At 41.0% G+C, this 24,662-nt stretch overlaps 1 protein-coding gene across 3 annotated transcripts in view; it reads right to left on the bottom strand.

Moving 5' to 3' along the window:
- Positions 1-24,662, bottom strand: part of KIF26A (kinesin family member 26A) — a 133,060-nt gene that overhangs the window by 41,828 nt on the left and 66,570 nt on the right. For all 3 annotated transcript variants that reach the window (XM_084630184.1, XM_084630183.1, XM_084630185.1), the window contains exon 4: positions 22,386-22,552. In XM_084630184.1, coding sequence (XP_084486310.1) covers positions 22,386-22,552 — 167 coding nt within the window. The remainder of the gene's footprint in view (positions 1-22,385; positions 22,553-24,662) is intronic.

Below are 24,662 nucleotides of genomic sequence, written 5' to 3'. Positions count from 1 at the left end.
TTTGTATCTGCAGTTCCAGTTATTGTTTCCTTAATTACTCGTCAATACTGACAATAAATAGACGGATGTCCTTACAATACACCCTCTAGCAGTCTATCCTGAGCCTTCCGCAGCAAACAGATAAACTTTGTTGGCATTATTACTAATATTATTGCTATTCATATTTGATCTGTGCTTCTAAAATTGGAAATGTAGCACAGAAAACTTGCTAAAAAAAAAAATCCCAAACAACATTGGCCTGGTCTTCCTAGAATAACTTTAACAAAACTCGGAGAATGTCTACAAGTTAAATGAAAGATTTGCAATCCCAGACATCCATAAGAACATAAGAGTGGCCATACTGGGTCAGACCAATGGTCCATCTAGACCAGTATCCTGCCTTCTGACAGTGGCCAATGCCAGACGCTTCAGAGGAAATCAACAGAGCAAGGCAATCGTCAAGTGATCCACCCCCTGTCACCCAGTCCCAGCATCTGGCAGTCAGAGGCTTAGGGACACCCATAGTATGGGGTTGCAGCCCTGGCCATTTTGGCTAATAGCCATTGATGAATTTATCAAATTCCATTAATTTATCTAAATTCTTTTTCTGAACCCAATTATACTTTTGGCCTTCACAACATTCTCTGGCAATTAGTTCCAAAGATTGACTGTGAGTTATGTGAAAAGTACCTCCTTTTGTTTGTTTTAAACCCGCTGCCTATCAATTTCATTGGGTAACTCCTTGTTCTTGTCTTACGTGAAGGGGTTAAAAAACACTTCCTTATTCACTTTCTTCTCACCCTTTATGATTGTATAGACCTCTCTCATATCCCCCTTTATTGGCTCTTTTCTAAGATGAACGGTCTCAGTCTTTTTTTAATCTCTCCTCATATAAAAGCCGTTCCATACTCTAATCATTTTTGTTGCCCTTCTGTGTACCTCTTCTAGTTTTAAAATATCTTTTTTGAGAAGGGGTGACCAGAATTGCATGCAGTATTCAAGGTATGGGCGTACTATGTGTAGAGATTATTTATGAAAGATTGATTTGGAGACGCTCCCTCATAAGGGACTGTGTTCTGAGTTTGGGAATTTGGAGATGTGCCCTGGAGGCGAGGGTTGGGAACACCACATGGCTGTGTGTAGCAGTTCACCAGAGATGCTCTCCAGTTTGTTTTATTAACATTTTATTCCTTTCTCATTCACTGGTTTGTTATTTAATGAACCCTAAGATCGTTACATGGCATCAGAAGTGCTGAATGAGAAGGAAACTGCAGTCATTTTGAAGTTAATTCCTGTGTTTGCAACTGAAAGCAGAGACAAAGGGAGGTACCAGAGAAGCACATGGAGCAGCAGGCACAGAGATTTTTGCATGTATTGGGGAGCACAATAGTAGCTTGACTAGTTTACGAAGGGGGAAAAGCCAAAAGTGGATGTGTTGCAACCTCCTTCCAGTCTGCAACTGTCAAGCAACATTGCAGAGAACTGGAAAAAATTCAGAGATTTGAATTGTATTTAGCAGTCATGAGGCAGAGGAGAAAAATGATAAAGTGAAAACATCAATCTCTTTGCATGTTGTTAGGGAGGAAGCATTGGATATTTACAGCTTTCAGTTTGAAGAAGGTGAAAGCATGAAGTAAAATGCTGACTAAATTTGAGACTGCCAAAAAGAAATGAAACCTTTGAGACATACATTTTTTACATGCATGCAAAAAACTTATGACACCACAGAGCAGTGTGTCACAGAATTAAGGAAACTCTGTAAAACCTGTGATTTTGATGAGCTGGCAGAGTCTCTGGTCAGAGATAGAATCATTTGTGGCATTAAAGACAACATGTTAAGAGAGAGACTGCTCAGTGAAGAAGACTTAACTTTAGAAAAAGCTCCTCAAATATGCAGGGCAGCAGCAACTGTGAAAGCACAAGCCAAAGAGCTGAATTCACCAGAAGGGGTTATCAGTGTACTAACTACAAAAGAATATAGCCAGAATAGGTCCAACCAAAGAGTAGAACCACTCGCTATGAAAACCACTGCTGGGGGAAGACTGGGTACAGACAGTCATGTGGAAGGTATGATCATAGCCTGGCCCCAAACAGTGTGTTGGCTTTGGGAAACTGTCATAAATGTGGGAAAAATAATCATTATGCAAAAGGCTGCAGATGCCAAATGCAGAAAAATCAAGTATATTCAGTAAAGACAATCTGGTTGAGGAGTTTTTCATAGACTTACTGGGCTCTAGCAAGCCTGACGAGAGGAACTGGATATGCCTGTAACAGTGAATGGAACAATCATTCTACTGAAATTGGACACAGGAGCTCAGGTTAATATTCTGTCTGAACAAGATTATGAGAGACTGAAAATAACACCAAAAATGGGACCAAAAGAAATAGAAGTAACTGGTTATTCTGGAACAAATATGCCAATGAAGGGAAGGTGTGTCGTTAGCATCAACCATAAAGACACCATGTATAGGCTCCCTTTCATTGTAGTGCCAAGGGGTGACACCAAATTTAGGCCCGGACGCATGTGAGATACTCAATCTGGTAAAATGCGTGCTCTCACTACAAGATCACACTGAACTTTGCTATGAGGCACTCTTTTCAGGAATATCATTATCTGTTTCAAGATTTGGGTTGCTTGCAAGGTGAACATACAATCTGGCAGGTGCCTTCAGTTATCTATCCATTTAGAAAGGTGCCATTTGCACTCCATGATAAATTCAAGGCTGAGCTTGCAAGCATGGAAGCAATGCAAGTAATACAAAAAATTGAGGAGCCAACTGAATGGGTGAGCTCCCTCGTCACTGTGGAGAAAGGTAATGGCCAGCTGCTACACATACGCTTAGATCCCCAAGACTTCAACAGGGCTATAAAAAGGGAACATTTCAAACTACCAAGCAGAGAAGAGATTATGGCTCAATTTTCAAATGCTCAGTATTTCAATACATTGGATGCGTCCCCACACTTTTGGCACTTTTGACAATTAACTGAAGAAAGTTCAAAACTATGCACATTTGTAAGATACAGCTCCTCTCACTTCCCCTTCGGCATAGCTTCAGCACCAGAAATGTACCACAAAACCAGACAGAAGATTTATGGATATATTAATGACATCATCGTCTGGGGCTCAACGAAAGAGGAGCATGATCGTAGAATTTGGAAAGTCCTGGATGCAACTAGAGCTGCAAACCTCAAACTAAATAGGGAGAAGTGTGTTTTAGGGGTTACAGCACTGACTTTTGTTGCGGATACTATTTCCAGCAAAGATGTAAAAACTGATAAGATGAAGATTTCAGCCATTGAAATGATGCCACATCCCCAGTCAAAGAAAGTTGTCCAACGGTTCCTGGGAATGGTTAATTACCTCAGGAAATTCATACCTAATCTATCCACAAAGCAGCAGCTTTGAGAAAACTCCTAGGGAATAAAAATGAATGGTATTGGGGTGCAGAAGAGGAAGAATCATGCACACTGCACAGTACTAACAGTAAGTCAGTGATAGTCGGCATGAAGGGAATCTTCTCCAGACAGGGAATTCCAGATAAAGTCTTTAGTGATAATGGGCCACAATTTTCCAGTGCAGATTTTAGGCAATTTGCCATAGATTGGGATTTTCATCACAAAACATCAAGTCCAAATTACCCCCAATCAAATGGGCTTGTGGAAAGGTCTACAGATAGTAAAGAATCTTATGCAAAAAACTTTTGACAGTGGGGATGGTTTGTATAAAGCTTTATTAATTTACGGAAGTACACCTCTGGAGAATGGCTTTTCCCCACCTCAGCTGTTAATGGGAAGAAGGATCAGATCTAATTTACCAATTACTGAGAACTTGCTGAAATCTCATCACAATGAAGCCATACAGAAGATGAAAAGAAAATCAGAAGTGGAAGCAGAAATATTATTTTGGCAAAAGGGCGTGTGAGCTCCCATCTCTGAACGCAGGTGACAGAGTGGGCCTGAGGACTCACACCTCTAATACTTGGGGCCAAAGAGTACCATTAAAGAACAGCTGCATCCAAGGTCTTATATAGACCGGGGGGGCTGGGAAGAGGGGGCACATTTCGACGTAATCGAAGGGATCTACGAGTAATCCCAGAAAGATCCAACACATTGACAGCTGATGTGGATTCTGGCATTTCCCATCTGACTGATCCTTTATCATCAACACACGAAGGAGAAACGGTCAAGGAACAAGAGAACAACTCAGACTCTAATGAAAGGTGTATACTGAGAGGATCAGAGCGGGAAAATGATTTGCTAGCCTGCCTGGAGAAGGGGTATTTGGGGAAAGTGAGTGGTAAATACTCACTCCAGAAAGATATGCTGGTAACCTCTCCTCTATAGGTAGCTGACACATTGGGTTTATAGAAATGTACTAGATGGGTTGAGAATTTAATGTATGTGTTATTAGATAGTTAACTGCTTTTATATATGTAGATAAGAGTGAATTAATTTTTCTTTAAGATGTAGAGACATGTTTATGAAAGATTGTGATATGGAGACATTCCCTCATAAGGAACTGTGTTGTGAGTGTGGCAATTTGGAGATGTGCCCTGGGGTTGGAAACTCCACTTGGTTTGTGCAGCAGTTCACCAGAAACACTCTCCAATTTGTTTTATTAAAGATTTATTCCTCTCTCATTCACTGGTTTGTTATTTAATGAACCCAAAGATTGTTACACCATGGATTTATATAGTGGCCTTATGATATTTATTGTCATACTATCTATCCCTTTCCTAATGGTTCCTAACTTTTTTTTGACATTGAGTGAACGTTTTCAGAGAACTGTCCACAATGACCCCTTGAGTGGCATAGATTTCTATATTCAGTTCATTTCTTGGCTGACAGCAGGCTGTGTCTACACAAGACTAGATTAAGGATAAATGAGATATATTAAGATTAAGGGATACTGCATGTTAGAGCTCAGTAAGACTTGGATCCTCCAAAAAAACTTCAGGATCTTGCTCTTCCTGTCCTCCCAACCTCTTTTCTCATCCTTTCCATGAACAATTGATTTCTTCCACAATCTCTGGGCCAAATTCACAGATGGAGGAAAAAAAATCAGCAGAGCTGTATTTATTTCAGTGGACCTCTGAGCTTTACCCCTAGGATATTGCTCCCTAATGAGACAGCGCATTCCAGCCAGCTGGCCATTAGCAATCATACAGACATTAGGGCTTGTACTCGCTAGTCCATCCCAATTCCCTCTAGCTGGGGGGCCTGAATCCAAATGATCCTTGCTTAATAATAATGATAATGCTCACTACTTAGCACTTATACAGCATTTTACATATTCGAAGTACTGTATGAACATTCATGAGTTAATCCTGATAAGTATTCGGTAGGTTTGTCTGTACAAACCCTTAGTTCACAGCAAGCTGGGGTGTAAATATACCTGCACTAGGCTGCCGTGCACAAAGTGAACCCTGTTGCCATGTAGTAAGAGTTCCTTAGTGCACTTTGATCTACTCCTCGCCCAAAGCAAGGCACATTAAAGTACACCATGGAACTTTTAGCGTATGACAGCAAGGTCACATGGACACTTACCGTTAGGGCTGCCAACTCTCTATCTGCAGAAAACCGAACACCCTTGCCCTGCCCCACCACTTCTCTGAGGCCCTGCCCCCGCTCACTCCATCCCCTTTCCCTCCATCGCTAGCTCTCCCCCGCCCTCGCTCACTTTCACGGGGCTGGAGGTGCGGGCTCTGGGGTGGGCCGGAGATGAGGGATTTGGGGTGCAGGAGGAGGTTCCGGGCTGGGGGTTGGGATCGAGAGCTTCAGAGTGTGGGAGGGAGCTCCAGGCTGGGACAGGAGGTTGGGGTGTGGAGGGAGTATGGGCTCTGGGCTGGGGGGCGGGCTCTGAAGTGGGGCCAGAAATGAGGGGTTCAAGGTGCAGGGAGGGGCCTCTGGGGTGGGACAGAGGGTTGGAGGGGGTACGGGCCCTGGGAGGGAGTTTGGGTGCGGGAGGGGGCTCAGCATTGGGGCAAGCAGTTGGGGCACGAGCGGGAGTTGGGGGTGCAGGCTACAGCCAGCACTTACCTCAGGCAGCTCCCGGGAAGTGGTGGCATGTCTCTCTGGCGCGGTGGAGGTGTGGCCAGGTGGCTCCATGCACTGCCCCAGCCTGCAGGCACCACCCCCGCAGCTCCCAGACACTGGAAGCTGCGGAGCCGGCACTCGGGACGGGGCAGCGCGTGGAGCCCCCATGGCCGCCCCTATGCCTAAGGGCCAGAGGGAGATGCTGGCAGCTTCCCTGGAATCGCGCGGAGCCAGGCAGGCACCCTGCCTGCCCCAATACAGGCAGCCAACCAGACTTTTAACTGCCCAGTCAGCAGTGCTGACCAGAGCCACCAAAGTCCCTTTTCGACTGCGCATTCCGGTTGAAAACTAGATGCCTGGCAACCCTATTTATAGTATGTCTACGCTGCAATTAAAAACCCACGACTGGCCCATGCCAACTGACTCGCACTCAAGCTAAGTGGCTGTTTAATTGAAGAGTAGATGTTCAGACCCAGGCTGCAGCCTGAACTCTGAGACCCTCCCACCTCACAGGGCCTAGAGCCTGGGCTCCAGCCAAGCCTGAATGTCTACACTGCAGTTACATAGCCAGCCCAAGTCAGCTTGCACGGGCCAGCAGAGGGGTTATAGTTGCATTGTAAACATACCCTTAGTGTGTGGCAAGATTGTGAGAGATAGATTTACACCCTAGCTTGCTGTGAACTAGTGTTCATATAGAAGGCTTAATCTAAGAGCAATCTGGTCTACAGATGAACAGTGAGTCACTGGTACAGAGGGATACAGAGTTCCTGGATTATGGTTTTATGCTCTTCCCACTAAAACATGCTTAATATGACTGCTTGTTTACACAGTCAATCACTGGCAATAAGACTTTTCTCATATTAGAATCTTCAGGCAGGCATGGCTACCAAACGTTTATTTAGCCAGTTAGTCAAGCAATGAACAAGCCGTTAGTGCCAGCTATTTCCATCGGTCACCTTGCTCAGGGGACAATTCTGTATTTGGATCACAATGTAAGGCATCAAAGGGTGGCTTTTTTAGAAGGGCTGCCTTTAATGCAGTTTGATAGAGATTTATAAGATGTCAGTTTAAGGTTAAGTTCCTGCCTTGCCTCTTACAATTGCTCCATGAGGTAGGATAACCCTGCCTTCCAGGTTTAAATTTAGCTCTCTCACTTGGAGCTGGGGCTATCAGCTACTAAATCAGAATGGCAGAGAAATCAACTAAGTTAACACAGTAAAGGCCCAATTCTGCTCACAGTGAAGTGAACGGAAAAATTCTCATTGATTATTGTGATCTAAGGAATCATCACAGTATTATTCTTAGGATCTATACTTTTTCCACACCAAGAATTATGGGCCAGATACTCAACTGCAGTGAGCGTAGGGTCCAAGCTTTCTGGACCTCCACAGCCAGAGCTAAGACTGAGAAACTGGCTAATTTATACTCCATGGTAGCAGCCAGTAACTATGCCCTGCTTCTACCAGTCTAGCTCTGCTCACAAATGCTGTAAAATGAAATAAGCACAGATGTACACATGGCTGTACTTCTATACTCACTATTTATTGCTGCTCCATACGACAAACTGTTGAAACCTGTGTAGGTTAATCTTTATGTAAGCAAAACTGTCAATATTGAATATAAAAATATATGTCAATTCCTAACTTGTGTAGAGCACATAACTACATATAGAAAATTTAGCTACCTCAAAGCCAACCATGTTTTCATATCCCCCTATTTCATAAACAAACCAAGCTAACGCAGGCAGAATTACATCAATCCAATCCCAGCATTCTTCCTAGACAAAAAGTTGGACTTTATTTCCCAGCCTTTAAACGGCGCCTCCTGCACAGATGGTATGGTTCAGAAAATAGAACTTTAGCTTCATTTTTATTCAATCAGGAAAAGCAATAAAGCCATTTTAAAGCTCAAAAGTAATGAAACAGAAACAACTGTATTAACTAACCATTCATTATTAAAGTAATTATATACACAGAGCACTTAGCATTTTGCCCTGCAATACCAGTCGTAGTAAACAAAACAAAAAAAAAGAGCCAATACTAAAATGACTTTTCAGGCAATAAATTACTTGTTATAGTGTATTATGTTCTATGATATTTATCAAACACACATCAGGTGTATAGGGCAAAGGCATTCTGACTGGCTGATGTTGACTCACCCGGACCAGGGGGAGGAGCAGAGGCATTTGTTGCGGGGGAAGTGATAGGAGGTGAAGAGTAAGATACGGCTAAGATGGGTGCATCTGAAGCATCTGCTACTGGCCACTGTCAGTTAGGAAAATGGACTTGATGGACCAGTCTGATCCAGTGTTTCCATGATCCTAAGCCACCCATAGTATGGATACGAGTCAACGTGTATTAATGCAGAGCCTATTTTAGCATACAAAACCCAGTGATATTTATCCTTAAACCCTTTGTATTTCTCTTCTCCGTAAGTTGTACCAGATCCATGATTACTTCACATCTGAGAATACAGTGATGGGCCCTTCCTAGCATCAGCGAAGTTCTAGTCAGGGCATTGACACTATCTATACTGCCAAGCAAAATAACTTACTTAGGGGGACATTTGTTATCCCTAGTTTGATCAGGTTTAATAGGCACCGACAGTATTAAATGATTCAGTGGAAATCATAGAAAGGCAGGAGCTCCAGGCCCACACAATGAACTATTTTTAAATGGACGAGGGACTTGGATGCTTCTTAGGATATGAAGTTGCTGTGATTTACTTAATTCAAAGTAGTTCTAAAACGGATCTTCTCGGACATATAATGGATTGAAATTGTATTGCTCAAATTTAAAATATTACCTAGCAGAGAAATGAAATAGCCTTCCCCTCTTGTGATTATATATAGGCCTGTGAAGTGTGTATCTTTATTATTATGGCTGAGAGGCACTGAAGCTTTTTGGATCCAAGGATCCTAGGTTCAAATTCCAGCAAAGACAGACAACTTTCCCACTGAAAAAGCACTTAACCAATTGAAGAGATGTAGTTGCTTCTGCAGTATGGACCACTACTGAACTGCAAAAGAACTCACCAATTCCTTTCACAAGGAAAATCTTCTAAAAAGACAGGTTTCAGAGTAGCAGCCGTGTTAGTCTGTATTCGCAAAAAGAAAAGGAGGACTTGTGGCACCTTAGAGTCTAACCAATTTATTTGAGCATAAGCTTTCGTGAGCTACAGCTCACTTCATCGGATGCATCACTTCATCTGCATCCGATGAAGTGAGCTGTAGCTCACAGAAGCTCATGCTCAAATAAATTGGTTAGTCTCTAAGGTAGCACAAGTCCTCCTTTTCTTTTTCTTCTAAAAAGAGATACTGCATGTTCTACACTATGAAAGAACATTTTGGGACTTGTAGCTGGACAATCTCCTTGTAGCTAGATTCATTAATAGTATTGAAACTGGGTTGATTTCATGCTACTCAAGTTGTTTTCACAAGAACTTTCATTTTGTTGTTTCCCTCCAATGAGTTTGTCTTAGACTTCCTCACAGCTTTAGATAAACACAGGCAAGAGCTGTAGGGCCCAAAAATTCAGGGATGTTCCCGGTACAGAATTCCCACTGAAATTAAGAGAATTCTGTAGGACGAACAGCTCGCATATGAAGTGAACAGCACTGAAATGATACCGCTGGAGTATTCCTTTTGGGTAAGGTTACATTGCCACTTATATGTGATGTCTATCAACTATGTTGTGATTAAAGATATTTGAAAACATACACTGCATCCTTTTTGAAAACATTAACAGGGGCAAAGCAATCTAGAATACAATCCACGTTACTTAAAAGTCTGCCTTGAAGATTGCATAGTGTACATGATAAGCTATCCAGTAATGCATGCTGCAACTCAACAATGAGAATAAAATATTCAAGTAAGCAGCAGGCAGCTTTTATCATTACGACTGTCGAGTCTGTCAGTTATAACGAAGCATTACATTAGTTAAAATATATATTGCATATAAGAATGTAAAAGTCACCAATAAAGTTAAAAGAAACAGGTGCAAACTGTCAAATTACAGCCCTGCTGGAAAGTCACGGTTATCATTTTACCTATGGAACGCTGCATCCCTACTGAAGCAAAATCATCAGTGCAGCTGCCACTGCTGCTGAGCCAAGGGTGGAAAAACCTAAATATAGGAAACAAAACGAGGGCTGAAGTTTGGGAGTTAAAAAGGCAACACAATAAAAAAAAGCAAAGGCAGATTGGAAAGACCAAAAATGCAGAAAAAAAAAGGGAAGAAAGAAAGAAGTTAGGAAGGGGAGAAATATGGGAACAGAGGGAAAGGGAAATATACTTAGATAAATAAATCTAGTGTTAAGGGAACAGAAAGCGAATAAATGCAAATATCCACAGGATAGGACTCAAGGTTCCTCCTGAATATATCAGGCTCTGCCCAATTAAAAAGCCATAAGCGCCACCCTCTCTGCAACACTGCTAATCCCTTCCATTGACTCCACTACACCCACCCTGTTCTGGCCCGTTCTGTCATTCTCTAGAAGTTCAAATTCGTGGAGTTCTGATACTAGATTTTCCCCTTCCACATATTTATGAGACATTTGGTTTCAACTGATTTTATCTAGCTCTCCCACATGTCACAAGTGGTTTAAAATGTATTCCCAGCAGCAATGCCGGCATCAGCTCCTATAGATAATAGGCGTTAGGCTGAACCAGCTCAGCAAGCCCCGGAGGCTGCATCCTGTGCTCCAGAATCTCATTTTTGTTTAGCTAGGCTGCTCTGTGTTTAGTGCTGATGAAAGTCAGCCCTCATCTCCTGAGGGATTAGCCTCAAGGTACAAGGATCTATAAGGTAACTGGATGGATAGCTGTAGAGACTGGATGTGTTTTGTTGAGTACTAATTCTGTATTTATTGTGTCACAAAACTGAATAAAAAGACACAGGACATTTATTGTTACTAGGAAGCTACTAGCAAGTGTGCAGCGAACACATTCCAAGGTATTTATCCAGCCTGGATGGGTGAGCTGTACACTTTGCAAATGATTTTTAAAGCATTCTACCAGGTATAATGACTCTAATATTTACCAGCCTGGTTCTTCTTCTTCCTCTGCCCTTTCCCTTTCAGCCTCCTGCTCCCTTTGGAGTCCCTATTCCATCCCTATGAATGATTAAAGTGACCCAATGTCTCATTTCTTCCCCCCCACCCCCAACCCAGGACAGGACTAGTCAACAGTCAGTCCCAGAAGTCCCAGGAGCCTTACAACAGGTCATCTAAGTGTCTCATTTTATAATCAGCAACTCCCTCTGACTCTTCCGTCCCAGTTGGGGGCATGGTGGACAGTCTGGGAAACCGTTCCCCCCGCCCACCCAGTCATATCACCCAGGGGCACAGACATCGCAACGTTTCCAGGCCAGAGACACCGAGGGGCCACCCCCCACACTCACCAAAAAATGAGGGACAGATAGATGGCACCTGCACCACCACCAGAAGCGGGGCCTGTTCCCATCCATATGCCCTCCTTCTCTCACACAGCCCCAGTGTGAAAAGTGCCCCATTTTTTTTTTTTTGTTTTGAGAATCTGGTCACCTCCTCCATGGTTTCTTGACCTCCACCTACTTCACCTCACCAAAACCTGGCTCTTTCACTCCAACGTAGTCTCTGCTGTTTCCATTTCTTTGAGTGCCCCCTCCTTCTCTTGCTGCACTGGCCTCCTCTTTCTCTCCATTTTCCCATTTCCAGCCTGACCCTCCTTCCCATCCCACTTCTTCTTGTTTGCGGTCCATGCCTTCTGGCTAGCTACCCCTCTCTCCTATCTCCATCCTAACTGCTCTTCCTTCCTATTTCCCTGATTTGGATGCCTGGCACGCTCTCTCCCTGGCTCTTGCTATGATCCCCTTCCCTCATCCTCACTGACTTCATTTTCTATGCTGATGACCCTTCTAATCCCCTGGCTCTATATGCCTCTTGTTAACCCTGATCTGCAGCTGAGGACTGATTCCCCCATTCTCCATGACAGTCACTCTCTTGATTGTTCTCTTTCTCATCTCTCTAAAGCCCCCCTCTCTGATCACCATTTGCTCTCTGCCAGCATTGCATAGTCTCCCCCACCCCTGTCTAATCACTGTCCTTTTCTGATCTCTAGTCCATTAACCTCTCTGACTTTTCTACTGCTCTCTTTGTCTCAGCTTCAGTCTGTTGATGCCTTGGAATCTACCTTACCTCTTCTCCTGACTGCTGCAACTCCTCTACACTCTCCCTTTCCTGAACTATTGTTCTGTGTATTTTCTTTGTTTGCCTTGTTAAACTCAGACTGCAAGCTCTTCACGGCAGGAAACCTGGCTTACTGTGTAAATGTATGGTGCTATATTAGTGATATTATCAGTAATGTGCTTCTGATCTTCCCTCCCTCTTTGGTCTGGTGTTCTGAGAGTCATTTCTGCCTTAAAGAGCAAAGCCTGCTTGATTCAAACATGACTGTCTAGTTCGGATTCATCACAGAATCCCCCTCCTGTGTTAACATGAAACAGGATGCAACCTACACATCCATTGTTGCTCTTATTTATAGACAGTATTATGCTGCCACCGCAAATAGGAACTCATAAATTGCCCTAAAATGTTACAAGATATCGTACAATTCTATAGTCCCTGCTCTTCCTATTGTCACTTCTCCATGATGGCATAACACTGTGCTAAACACCACAGGGATGTGGCTTAAAATACACACACACAGCCAAATTGGTGCATGTGCTACAGTTTCCAGTGCAGGTGTAAATGTTGTGGTTTATTAAACTTAAGGAAGAAGATGTCCTTCCAAACAAAAATTAAACAGCAACAATAGAGACCGGGGCATTGCAGGGGGATTAAAGAGAAAGGGTTAATGTTCCAAGTAGTAATCAAGGACCATTAATACTAGTCAGTCACTGCTCCCCAGGAATGGCCCTGTACCTAGCTCATTATTGCTATTAAATGGCAATCTGAAGATGAAATATACATGGGGATAGGGATATATTTATCAGTAGGGTAGCTTTAATTGGGATGTGCTGGTACTGGGCTTTTCTAGCTAATTAATTCAAATTTTATTTTTTTCTATCATACCAAGAGAAAGCTCAGGATTTCTTGGGTGTGGATTGTGCTTAATGAGGAAATTAATAATAAGTGACTTAGCTTCATTCTCCCCCTCATTCAGCTGGACTTCCATTGCTGTTATTCTTAGCAATATCAAGGACTACTTTTGACTTCTGTTTCAGACTTACAAATTAGTCTTCACCACAGCAAGCCAGCACTAAAAGGTCTAATTCAGTATCTGATGAGTCAAAAATTCCCTTTACCTTCTAGTGAACTACATAACTTTTAACCCAGTTATCCACTTTATCTGTCAAGAAGATTTAAATTATACCAACTCTGCACAAAGCTATGATGCCAGTCAACCCCAGCCAGGTAGAGAGTAAAAGTTTACAGCTATTAAATATAGAGAACTGGTGAACTGTATTATGAACTCAGTAGAAAAATAATGCCTGTATTTAATAGGATTGCAAGTTAGACTGACATATTAGATTGATTTAGCTACAGTTTTTTAATATAGCAACTTTAAAAATGTTAGAGTTTTGTGCTTTTTTCCCCCTCCATTAAATTCTGAAAGTACTGATAGTCATGGTATAATCAGGTTTAATAGGTTACAGGTAATATTAATAGGTTACAGGTAATATGCCACTAGTATTCTTAATACATCATAATCTTCTTTCACGGAATTTGCATCACTGTCATAGTGAACTACAGATTTTAGGTTAACGCTTTTAACACGTTTCTATGGTTACTTTCCAAGGTCACATCACAGAAGTTTGAATAGCAGTTCAGAAAGACAAAAGGCAGTTTGCATCCTTTGCTGTATTAAATAATTTATGAAAGTTAAGGTATTGTCATGGAAAAAATATAATAGTAAAAAAAAAATGGATCTTAGGTCTGATTTCTCATAGATAGTATAAAGCATTGTGATACAGTATGAAGTCTCCCTAGAAGGCTTCATGAATTAGAACATTTTGACTGTTCATATGGCAAAATATACTAAGGAAAAAATTCTGAATTCAGATCCACACATGCAAGTCTATGGGAGCTGCATGGATGAATCTAAGAGCAGAATATAGGGCTATAAAATTTTGCCACAGATAGCTTTAATCTTATGCAATAGGTGATGCCTGACTTTTTCAGAAAGTATTTTAAATATAAAAATGCAAAAATAAACAGCAAAATGTGGAACCGGCATGATAGCCTTTATTCCTTCCATTAGGTTTTCATTCAAAGCCATACAGATTTCATAACCATTGTTATCTATCCCCCAAACATTCCAAATTTGACTAGTGTAAAGCCTGTAAACACAATTTTTGAAGTCCTGAGCCTACCGCTACACTAGATCACATTAAAATAAATATTCAAGATACAGTTTATTGGAACTAATTGAAGCATCTGAGGCTTGGAACAATAACACATTAGTCATTTAATGGTTGTGGTAATATTGCTATGCCTTTCCTGAAGTTTCATTAGATACACACTGCTTCAATACCCTAATCATATGCTCAGTCACAGCACAATCAGTATACTGAGTACGACAAGCTGTCCCACCATGCCTAAAGCTGATAAGGTGTCTGCTCTGTGAGTAACCTCAATTATTGACTGTATTTTATGGTCAATCTAACGACCAAATGGTTATCAGTGAACCATCAGGTGCCTGTAATAGGATAGTGACCCTTAGTTTATATGTACCATTATTGCTCATTAGTGAATAATTAGATTCTTTAATCCACGACTCACATGAATTAAAATATGATTGACTATCCTGAATCTACAAAAAGCCTACTAAGTTTCTAAATATAATGCATACTATTCACTGTCTGGATATTTTATGACCTTGATAAGCAAATGGACTGATGAATAGAATTTTTCCTGGTGAACAGCAAAAAACACTATGCATATAAATGGAGAGTTTTCTTGCACACTCAAGAGTAGGCAGGCAACAGAAAAATAATGAGTCTGATTCAATGCTGGCTTACTCCATTTTTATTAACTTAAATGGAGTTACCCCAGAATAAAATTAGAATATATTGGTGAATTGGGCCCTATAGGCAAAACTCTCAAAAAGTGCATAAATTATTTAGGAGCCTAGAATTTTACCCTATATCACAATGGAGTGATTCAGTAACCCAAGTAAACACAGTAATTAAAAAGATATTTGATAAAACAAAAATGGTAGCACGGGTATTAAGACACTGCAACTACAGTTAATTATCCTACTTTCGATGGAAGTCATTTTGCAAACGCAAACGTGATTAATTGGCACATACACAAATACCTTGCAAAAGCTCTTAGCAGTGTAAGAGACATATAGTATGCAAGAAATAACATCCCTCATAAGCTAATTTGGGAGGAAGAAAAGAAGATGGGCTATTCCAAAAATCTACCAAGATAAAGATTTAGGAAGAATTACTTTATATATTGTTAAAAGAAAAGGAGTACTTGTGGCACCTTAGAGACTAACCAATTTATTTGAGCATGAGCTTTCGTGAGCTACAGCTCACTTCATCGGATGCATGCCGTGACGGCATGCATCCGATGAAGTGAGCTGTAGCTCACGAAAGCTCATGCTCAAATAAATTGGTTAGTCTCTAAGGTGCCACAAGTACTCCTTTTCTTTTTGCGAATACAGACTAACACGGCTGTTACTCTGAAACCTTTATATATTGTTGTTCCTCCTCCCATCATGTGATCCAGCCTTTTACAATAGGGGTTTAAATCCCTCTGATTCTTCAATAAACATCCTGCCACTGCTCAAATCTTACTTCAGTCTTGTCTTTCTGTGTCAGGGCCAGCCACAGATGGCTTCATTGAAGTAGAACTCCTATCGAGGAACACAGAAATCACCACAACTGTCACAAGTCACAAACAGGCCGAAGTCACAGACTAATGGTGATTGCTTCAGTTTTTAGGGGGCTTGATTTTTCTCTCTCAGGGGAGTGGTGTTTTCCCTTTTGGTAACTAGGCAATTAACCTCTCCCCCAGTGCACTCTCATTCCTAACCTCTTCCTCTCTCCCTTTCTCCTTCCTGCTCTTGGAAATTACAGTGCTCCCTCTCTCTGAGGTGTTCAGTCAACAAAAGTTTTACATCTTATAACAGCCTTATATGGTACCCCCATAAGAAACAGTGACAACAGGACTGGGCCCACTTAGTAGTACTGTAACTATAAAGAGTTTCATTTAGTAAGAACAAAGCTTTTCATACCACTTTCTTTAGGAAAAAAAACAATGGTTATAAAATTCAGATTGCTAAAGCTAGGCAGAGTTCATTCCCTGACAGTTCTACAAATACTAGACTTCAGATCTGTTCCACTGTACTTTTCTTAAATCTGATCAGTATGGGACACAGTTCTACTCCTCTTATACAAGGAGCCTCTTCTCTGAAGTGAGAACAGAAGTTGGCTCTGTATCTGTCCTTTTTATTTTGTTTTATTAGAGGAAAGCCTTCTTACTCTGCCAGTTTCTTGCTGGAAATCTGTTATTTCTGCCAAACCTTGTAGTCCTTACTGAGGTAACACTCGCACTGATTACAGACTGCAGGTTCTGACAGTTTGTTTATATTAGAAAGACAAGGTGGGGGAGGTAATATCTTTTTTTGGACCAGCTTCGAGAGACAAGCTTTCGAGCTTACAGAGAGCTCTTCAGGTCTGAATGTGACAGAGTCCAATATTGGTCAAAACGTTTTTCTTGTAATACAGCAAGGGATGAGGGAAGATTAAAACTGATTTTATTCTGCTGACACACTTGCATCCATGGTTTTAATTATTTGGTTTTGATTTTGGATGCTCAGCACCTCCACTTCAGAGATTTTTGCATTTCAAGCTGATGAATAAAATAACAAAATAAATAAAAAAGCAAAACACATAATTAAGCTTGAAGAAGTTGAGCAAGCAGGTAAAATGAAAAAGAGCTCTTTACTCAATATGCAGATTCAGATTGCATATTTATTAACCAAAGAAATGCATTCTGTACAAGGGCTACTTAAATTATCTTCATTTGGAATCATGCATATATTATAGACCCAGAAAAATATTTTGCTGCAGAACTTAAATTATATTTACCCACCTGAAGCCATGTTCTCCTGTTTACTATCTTCAGAGCAACTAATTGTGAACTTACAAATATAGGGTTATAATTTGGGGTAAGAAACAAACATAAGCAAATAAACACAGTACAGATAACTCTCCCCTCCCCCCAGGCATGGCTAAGCATACAATAATGAAAAGGGGAGAGAGCAACACTCAGTAAAGATGCAGATTTTAATGTCAGCAGAGATGCCAGAAGGTTGGAGCGGGCTGTAAAGCCATGAACCAACCAGAGGCTGCCCAAACATGCCTGCATACCTCTAGTTGGCCTTCCTGACTGATATAAATGTTGTTTCCCTAAGAACAATAATACTGAGCCTGAGCCTGGAAATATTTGTTCATGTGAGAAATCCCATTAAAGTGAATGGTACTACTCACCTCGGTAAAGGTAGACTCATTATTTGGGCTTTATTGTATTTCAAAGTAATTTAAACTACATCTGCAATATGCTAAAATTTAGCTTACAGGCATACTTTTATTGATCTACTTTATTTCTATGACTAATAGAATAGGTCTTTTCCCAAAACTAAACAAAAAGGACGTGAGTGAAAAATTCCAACTGTCAGGAGAGCTGGTCAAAAAGAAGGAAAATGATTTTGCACAAACCGACAAATTATTATTAATAATCATATTTATTACAGTCATTTCTAGGAACCAACCATGAACAGGGCTCAATTGCATGAGGCACTATTCAAACACAGGGTAGTAGACAGTCCCTGCCCTAAAATGCTTACAATCTAAATAGGCAAGACAGACAAGATAGGCGAAAGAAGTAGAACATACAAGCAGAGTGAACAATGCGATGGCAGCAAACAACATGTTGATGCCATTATTCCTCTCTGTTTTATTGAGGGGAGAATGGTGTTTAGTTGAGAGGCAGATTAGCTAAACACAAAGACAACAGAAGGGAGGGGGGACATAAAAGGAAGGGAGTGAAGGGAATAGGGCAGGGAAGAAGAGGAAGGGGAGGAAGCTGGAGGGTATGAAAGGCAAGAATAGAATGAGGCAAAAAGATTGAGGGAGGAGGTGGGTGGCGGTTAGAGCAAACAGCCAATCAGCACCAGGTGTCCGACCAAAAGTATAAAAAAATACTCCAATGACATCAATAGCCAGTAGTCCCTGATTAAGCTGTTTCTGCAGGTGCTCAGGTCAGCTTCAATCTCTGCCTGGCTTTTTTTCCTAAATATTACGTGGCTGGGGGATTTGAGGCTGGTGCTGCATGAGTCCTAGCCCCCAAATGGGGGATCTCCTTGCCCAGTTCTGGGACCAAGGAGTGCTGGAAGGAAGGTGCGGCCCTGGGCAGCAGTATCTGCTTTAACTGCTTCTGAAGTTGTTTCTGATTCACAGGGTTTGAAATTAACCTATTTTCCATTTTGGGGGAAATTTTCTACAATATTTTAGCCTAAATTTTTATAAAAATCATATTTCAAGTTGTTTTTAAACATTTTTGTTTGCTGAAAACCTGGTTTTCAGTAAGAGAATGAAAGTTTTTGTATATGAAAAAATCCTAAAATAATTTCAATAAAACATCATAGCAAATTTTGATAACTGATCATTTTTCAAGAAGTTTCATTTTTGATAAAAGTCATTAAAAAAGAAAATTCTGCAAAAAAATTTCAACTCACTCTGTTATTTAGTTAACAGTTGAACAAAAGACATTCTCCTAAGGAATAATGATAGGTAACAAGCAGCATAACTAATGGATTTTAAATGTTTTAGCCAGAATTTAAGCGCTAAATCGGTAAAATTTTGATTCAGTGGAAACAAAGATGGATTTATAGAAAGCATTTAGAGCTTGATCCAAAACCCAGTGAGGTCAATGGGAGTTTTTCCATTGACTTCAATTTATTTTGCATCATGCCAATAAAAATCATTAAAGAAGAAACCAGGGTTAAAAAAAACCCAAAACTACACTCTTAAAGAGAAGGCAATTTATCTGGACAGTTGCGCCCCATGATTTCAGATATCTGAGATTGAGTAAGAATTTTTTCCTCCCTTAAGTCCTACTTCTCTGTCTTCTGGAGTTTGCAGTGAAGTTATCACATTGTACTTGCATAAGATTGTGTACATACAAACTTGCACTGAAATAAATCCAAAACAACTTGAACTAAATCAAAGTAAGAGTGCCCACACACAGAATTTGCACAACGAAGGGTGTGAATTACCCTCTAATATAGTTATTTTGTGTGTAGAGCAGCAGTCATAGCAGGACACAAATTCAGACTAGTATTTGTCTTTAAATAGGATCATGGAAGAAGAGAAGTGTGAGGAGTTGCTCGCCCATACCTGATGTACTGGAGTCCCACTGAGCCCGCCCATTCCACCACCCTGGGCTCTCTCACCCTGTCCTGTTGTGCCAGGCCCTCAAGCCTCCTCTAGCACACACACAGGTAGGGACACACCCAGCTGCAAAGGCATACAGACACTGAGATCAGCTCTGTGTGGGAAGACTCAAATAAGGGATTGCCTAGCACTGAAGTGCACACCTCCTTCGGGGTGCAAACCCAAAAATATATTGTCTTGCACTGGATACAGATCTATACAGCGTAGGCTCATGAAATCCACTCCCTTTCTCAATGTGGAGGAAGATATGCACAGCTTTTCCTGTCGTCCCGGCCCCTCCAGTTATGAATTGCACAAACTGGTTTTGGAATAAACAAAAAACAAGTTTATTAACTACAAAAGGTCGATTTTAAGTGATTATAAGGGACAGCAAGCAGAACAAAGCAGATTACTGAGCAAATAAAACAAAACATGAAACCTAAACTTAATACATTAAATTAACTGATTAATAGTAGCAAATTCTCACCTAAATTTTGTTTTATGCAGGTTGCAGAGTTTCTTGAAGGTAAACTGCACTGCTTGCAGCTTAAATCTCCAGGTATTCCTTTCACAGGCTAGACCTTGATCACCAGGGCTCAACCCCTGGCCTCCCCCAGTTTAGCTCCTTTGTTTCTTTAGGTGTTTTCAGCAGTCTTCCTGCTTGGGCGGGGAGGCAGCGGAGAAGAACCTAGATTAACTCACTCCCCAGCCTTAAATAAGATTTGCATATAGCGGGAATCCTTTGTTACTCAGTTTGACCACCGCCCCCTCTTAAGGGAAAACATTAGAAGTCCAAGATGGTGTCCAGTACCAGGTGACATGATCACATGACCCTGCAGTGTCAAAGCAGCATCCCAGGAAGGAGGGACATCAATAGGACTTTGAAGATACTAATCTCCCTAATGGCCCATTCCAGGCTGACTGCATACTGTCGGGTGGGCATTCCCCAGATGAAAACACAGTTGTAATTGTTACATAGTCAATATTCCTAACTTCAGATACAGAAATGGTACATGCATACAAATAGGATCATCACATTCAGAAAATCATAACCTTTCCAATGATATCTCACATGACCCATCTTCCATAAAACATATCTTAGTTATACCTTTTTCCTATCATAGCGATATTTCTATGAAGAATATGAGGCATAATGTCACGAGAAGTTGGCCTGGGAAGAAGCAAAGGCTTAATTTAAACTCAAATACATCAGAAAATCTGGCAAAAAGATATTGAAAGGAGAAAAGAAAGGATGTTCTGTGTGCATTATATTAGCGAGTTTTCCCAGCATGAAAATTTCTTAATACTATTTGAAAACTTGAACATTTGAACACACTGAACTTTCCCAACAGAATGTTACAAATTGAGTTTTGTATAGAAAAGAAACTGAAAAGCACGAAGGAGACCCTGAAAGTTTGTTCTGGGGTTTTTTTTAGAACTTACTTACTATCTGCTCAACAGTTTTCCATTTAAGCAACATTAGCAATTAGAGCACCAGCATTTTCACCAATATAGTTCAGTAACCATTTTCACAATGAACCCCTACTGTGAAAACTCTGCCAGTTGGTCCTAACAATTTATTACAGGCTATACCTTGAAATTCAAGCTTTTAGCCAGAGAGCCTATTTTTTGTTACCATTTACAGGGGGGGAAATGCTATTTACAGGCGTATGTTATGTTACTGCAGCAGTTCTCAAACTGTGGGTCGGGACCCTAAAGTGGGTCACGACCCTGTTTTAATGGGGTCGCCAGGACTGGCATTAGACATGCTGGGGCCCGGGGCTGAAGCCAAAGTCCAAGCCCTGCCCTCCAGGGATGAAGCTGAAGCCCGAGGGCTTCAACCCTAGGTGGCAGGGCTCAGACTTTGGCTTCAGCCATGGGCAGCAAGGCTCAGGTTAAAGCCCCCCAATCCCAGGGCTGAAGCCCTCAAGCTTCAGGTTTGGCCTCTGTTCTGGGAGTCAGGGCTCGGGCTTCGGCCCCGCTGCCATGCTTCAATCCCCCTTTCCGGGGTCGTGTGGTAATTTTCGTTGTCAGAAGGGGGTCGTGGTGCAATGAAGTTTGAGAAACCCTGTGTTACTGTACAACAACCTAAATAAAAAGTGTTTTTCATTTTTCTCAAATAATCTCAAATGTCAAAATATAGACTTACCCTTTGGGGTAGATGGGAAGAAAAAATAGCTCAAACATGGATGCATGTCAATATGGTACCACTATGAGCAAATTTTTGATAAGCAATATTAGCATGTGGAATGAAGGGTTTGCTCCTTTGGTTATACACACACATACCATCTTGTAGATATGTAGCTTATAAGGCCATAAGGGACCAATATGATCATTTAGTTTGACTCCCTGTATGGCACAGGCCAGAGAACTACCCCAAAATAATTCTTAGATCAGCAGCTGGACGTGCATGAACAAGAACAACATCTGATTTTACAAGTTATACTATGGTACATGTCAGCATTTCGGATAACACAACTGAGTTCTTCATGCACTCGTACAAAAGCTGGATTGGCATAAAGAGGGACAGCCTTGGCTTCAGTCTCATTAATAATCCACAAAGTTTTAGTACTTCTTTTGAGGAGTTTCTGAAAATGTATGTCAATTGTGTGCATAACATTGATGACTGTACAAATTATAATAGATGTAGATGATGTTCAAGCATCTCTTCTCAGTTCTGCCAGTACAAAGCAGCAAAACCCCTGCTCAGAGGAAGCCTATCATGTGGTGGATTTGTTATATGTAACTATACCCATTAGGTCTCCAGAAATAAAAACATGACCTCAGCAATAGTGCAAGGCCAGTGTCCGGAGAGGATGGTTACCTCCCTTCTCAGCAATTGCCACCATACACTAACATGAACTGTTATTCACAGTGGAACCTTCAATATATAACCACGTAATATCCATTAGCAATTATGTAAATTGTAAAGATGAACACTACCTTATGAAGAATGAAGCCGCAGCTGAAGTACCAGCAGAGGCCCCAGCAGGAGCAACCAAACTCTGCGAGGTCAGTGAGCCGCCTGTTCCAGTTTGGTCACAGTTGTTCAGCCCTGAGGCGACGTGAACGTTAGGACCTTCCCGTCCACCCTCTGTTGCCGTTTCTGCCTGAAGAAAAATTTTAAAGATACATATGCGGATGTATACATATGAACATAGATTAAATGTATGACAGCCTGTGCTTAAAACATAGCCACAGCAAGGAAAAAGTAATGAATGTGGACAAGCATGCCATAAAGGACCCTGCAGTGGAGAAGGTTAAAACCATGACCACAGCAGACAAGCAGAGTAATACGGAGACCCTTTGTTCTGGGTAATGCACAGTTAAACAGTTTGACAAGCATGAAGAAATGGAAAACGATAAGCAGAACCCTTTTGTTTTACCGTGTTATTTTGCGGATGGCAGAACTGTTTATCTGGTTCAGTTATAACTGTCAGGAATTATTTCTCAGTGGCACATCAACTACGAGACCTATCTGTTTAAAAGGAGCTAAACAAACAAACAGTCATATTTGTAACTTGTATTCATATGAGCAGCAACGAGAAACAAGTAAAAACATCAATTTTTTAAACAAAAAACCTATAAGCCTCTGCTCTGCTGTTTTTCCAACATCATCGGTCTCAACGGCACAAGTATGTTACATTTCTCCTGCAAATGGTATCTGTGCAAAGAACAAGAGTGCCTGGGGATTAATCATTTTCAGTGTAAAGACCCAAATCAGTGGTGTTTGGGGGAGGTTTTGGTTTGTTTGGGGTTTTGTTTGGTTGGTTTTTGGCCAAAATAGCACGGAAATCAGTATTCTGAAACAGACAGTGTCATGTAAGTATCTGAGGTGTAGGCCTATTAACTCTTCCATTGCCAAGTTTCATTAAGCTAGTTGTGATGTCCATGGCAGTCTGCAAAAATACACAACCACAGAGCTGGAAAAGTGTCCTTTTGGGGAGAACACGCTGTATTTCCAAGAGTACAAAAAGCTTAATTAAAGACGACACCACAATAAATATTTGTCAGAAGAGTTAATTGCTTCATGTATGATAATATAGGATCTTTCTGTCATTTGAAATACTCCTCTGACATTTACAACTAATTAACTAAAACAAATTCAGGAAAAGGAGACAGCCTTGTAATGCAGCACAAATGCAGTTAAATACTCCCTGGGATGCCACCAAATGTTAAATTCTAGGCCACCACAGATCAAGTTTTAAAGAACTATCTGCTACACAGACATCATAGTGCATCCACACTTACAGTCAATACCTCAGCTTTGTCACACTCTGAAAAATCCAAACTGAGCTTCTCTCATCAGAGTGGGAGTGGCAAAATTCTTCAGATGTCAAGCAACTCCTTTCTAGTCAGTCACTTCACACCTGAAGTGCTGCATGGAGTTTCATTGCGGGCCCAATTTTCAAAAAGTGCTAAGTGCATCTTGACAGGTTCTGGGCACCCGCTATTCCCATTGAAGTCTAAGGATCGGATGCTTACAGAGTTTGGGTGGTGGGGTTTGTTAAGTGGTTGGTGCTTTTCCCCATAGCAATTCACTAAAAACATTTTTACAGACTGATTTAGGAAACTTGACTCCAAGAAAGAATCTTCCAGAAGGCAATCCATAAATTCCATGTACACCTTTTGTTACTACAAATTAAAACTATAGGGCCAAAGTCTGGTCCCCATTGAATTTCACAAAAATTTCTTCATGGAGTTCTATAGCACTGGAATTTACGCAACAGTGTTTTGTGGCTAGCAGGAGAATCATACATTTAAGTTACAAAGTATTACAGAAGAAGCAAAGATTTATGAACTACTGGTTTTTCTGGGCAGACGCTTCTTAATCTAAAGCTAAAAGTAAAATGTGCACAGCTAACATGATACTTCATGGAATTTCAAGGCGACAGATATCAGAGATTTATGATGACTCAGTAGAACCTGTTGAGTGGATAACCGTTTTTTGCACCACACTTCTAGTCTTACAGTAGGTTACATCTCTTAACAGCTATTCATTTAATACAGCTCTATTGCTGAATGAGATATTTTTATGTCTAGTATGCATATAATGAAAGTGGATTTATCACACCTTTTTTGAAGCTATTATAGCATGTGGCCCTATACAGATAATGGATAACAATGTAGATATATACCCACCAGCTCTTACCCCTTTCAAAATCCACAGGCCTAAACTTCCAAAACTGCCTAGTGATTCTGGACACTTCAATTTTTTGA

This window comes from Lepidochelys olivacea, assembly GCF_965140295.1.
Source record: "Lepidochelys olivacea isolate rLepOli2 genome assembly, chromosome: 6".
In the NCBI taxonomy this organism is placed as follows: domain Eukaryota; kingdom Metazoa; phylum Chordata; order Testudines; family Cheloniidae; genus Lepidochelys; species Lepidochelys olivacea.
This window is presented reverse-complemented; position numbering and strand designations above follow the sequence as displayed.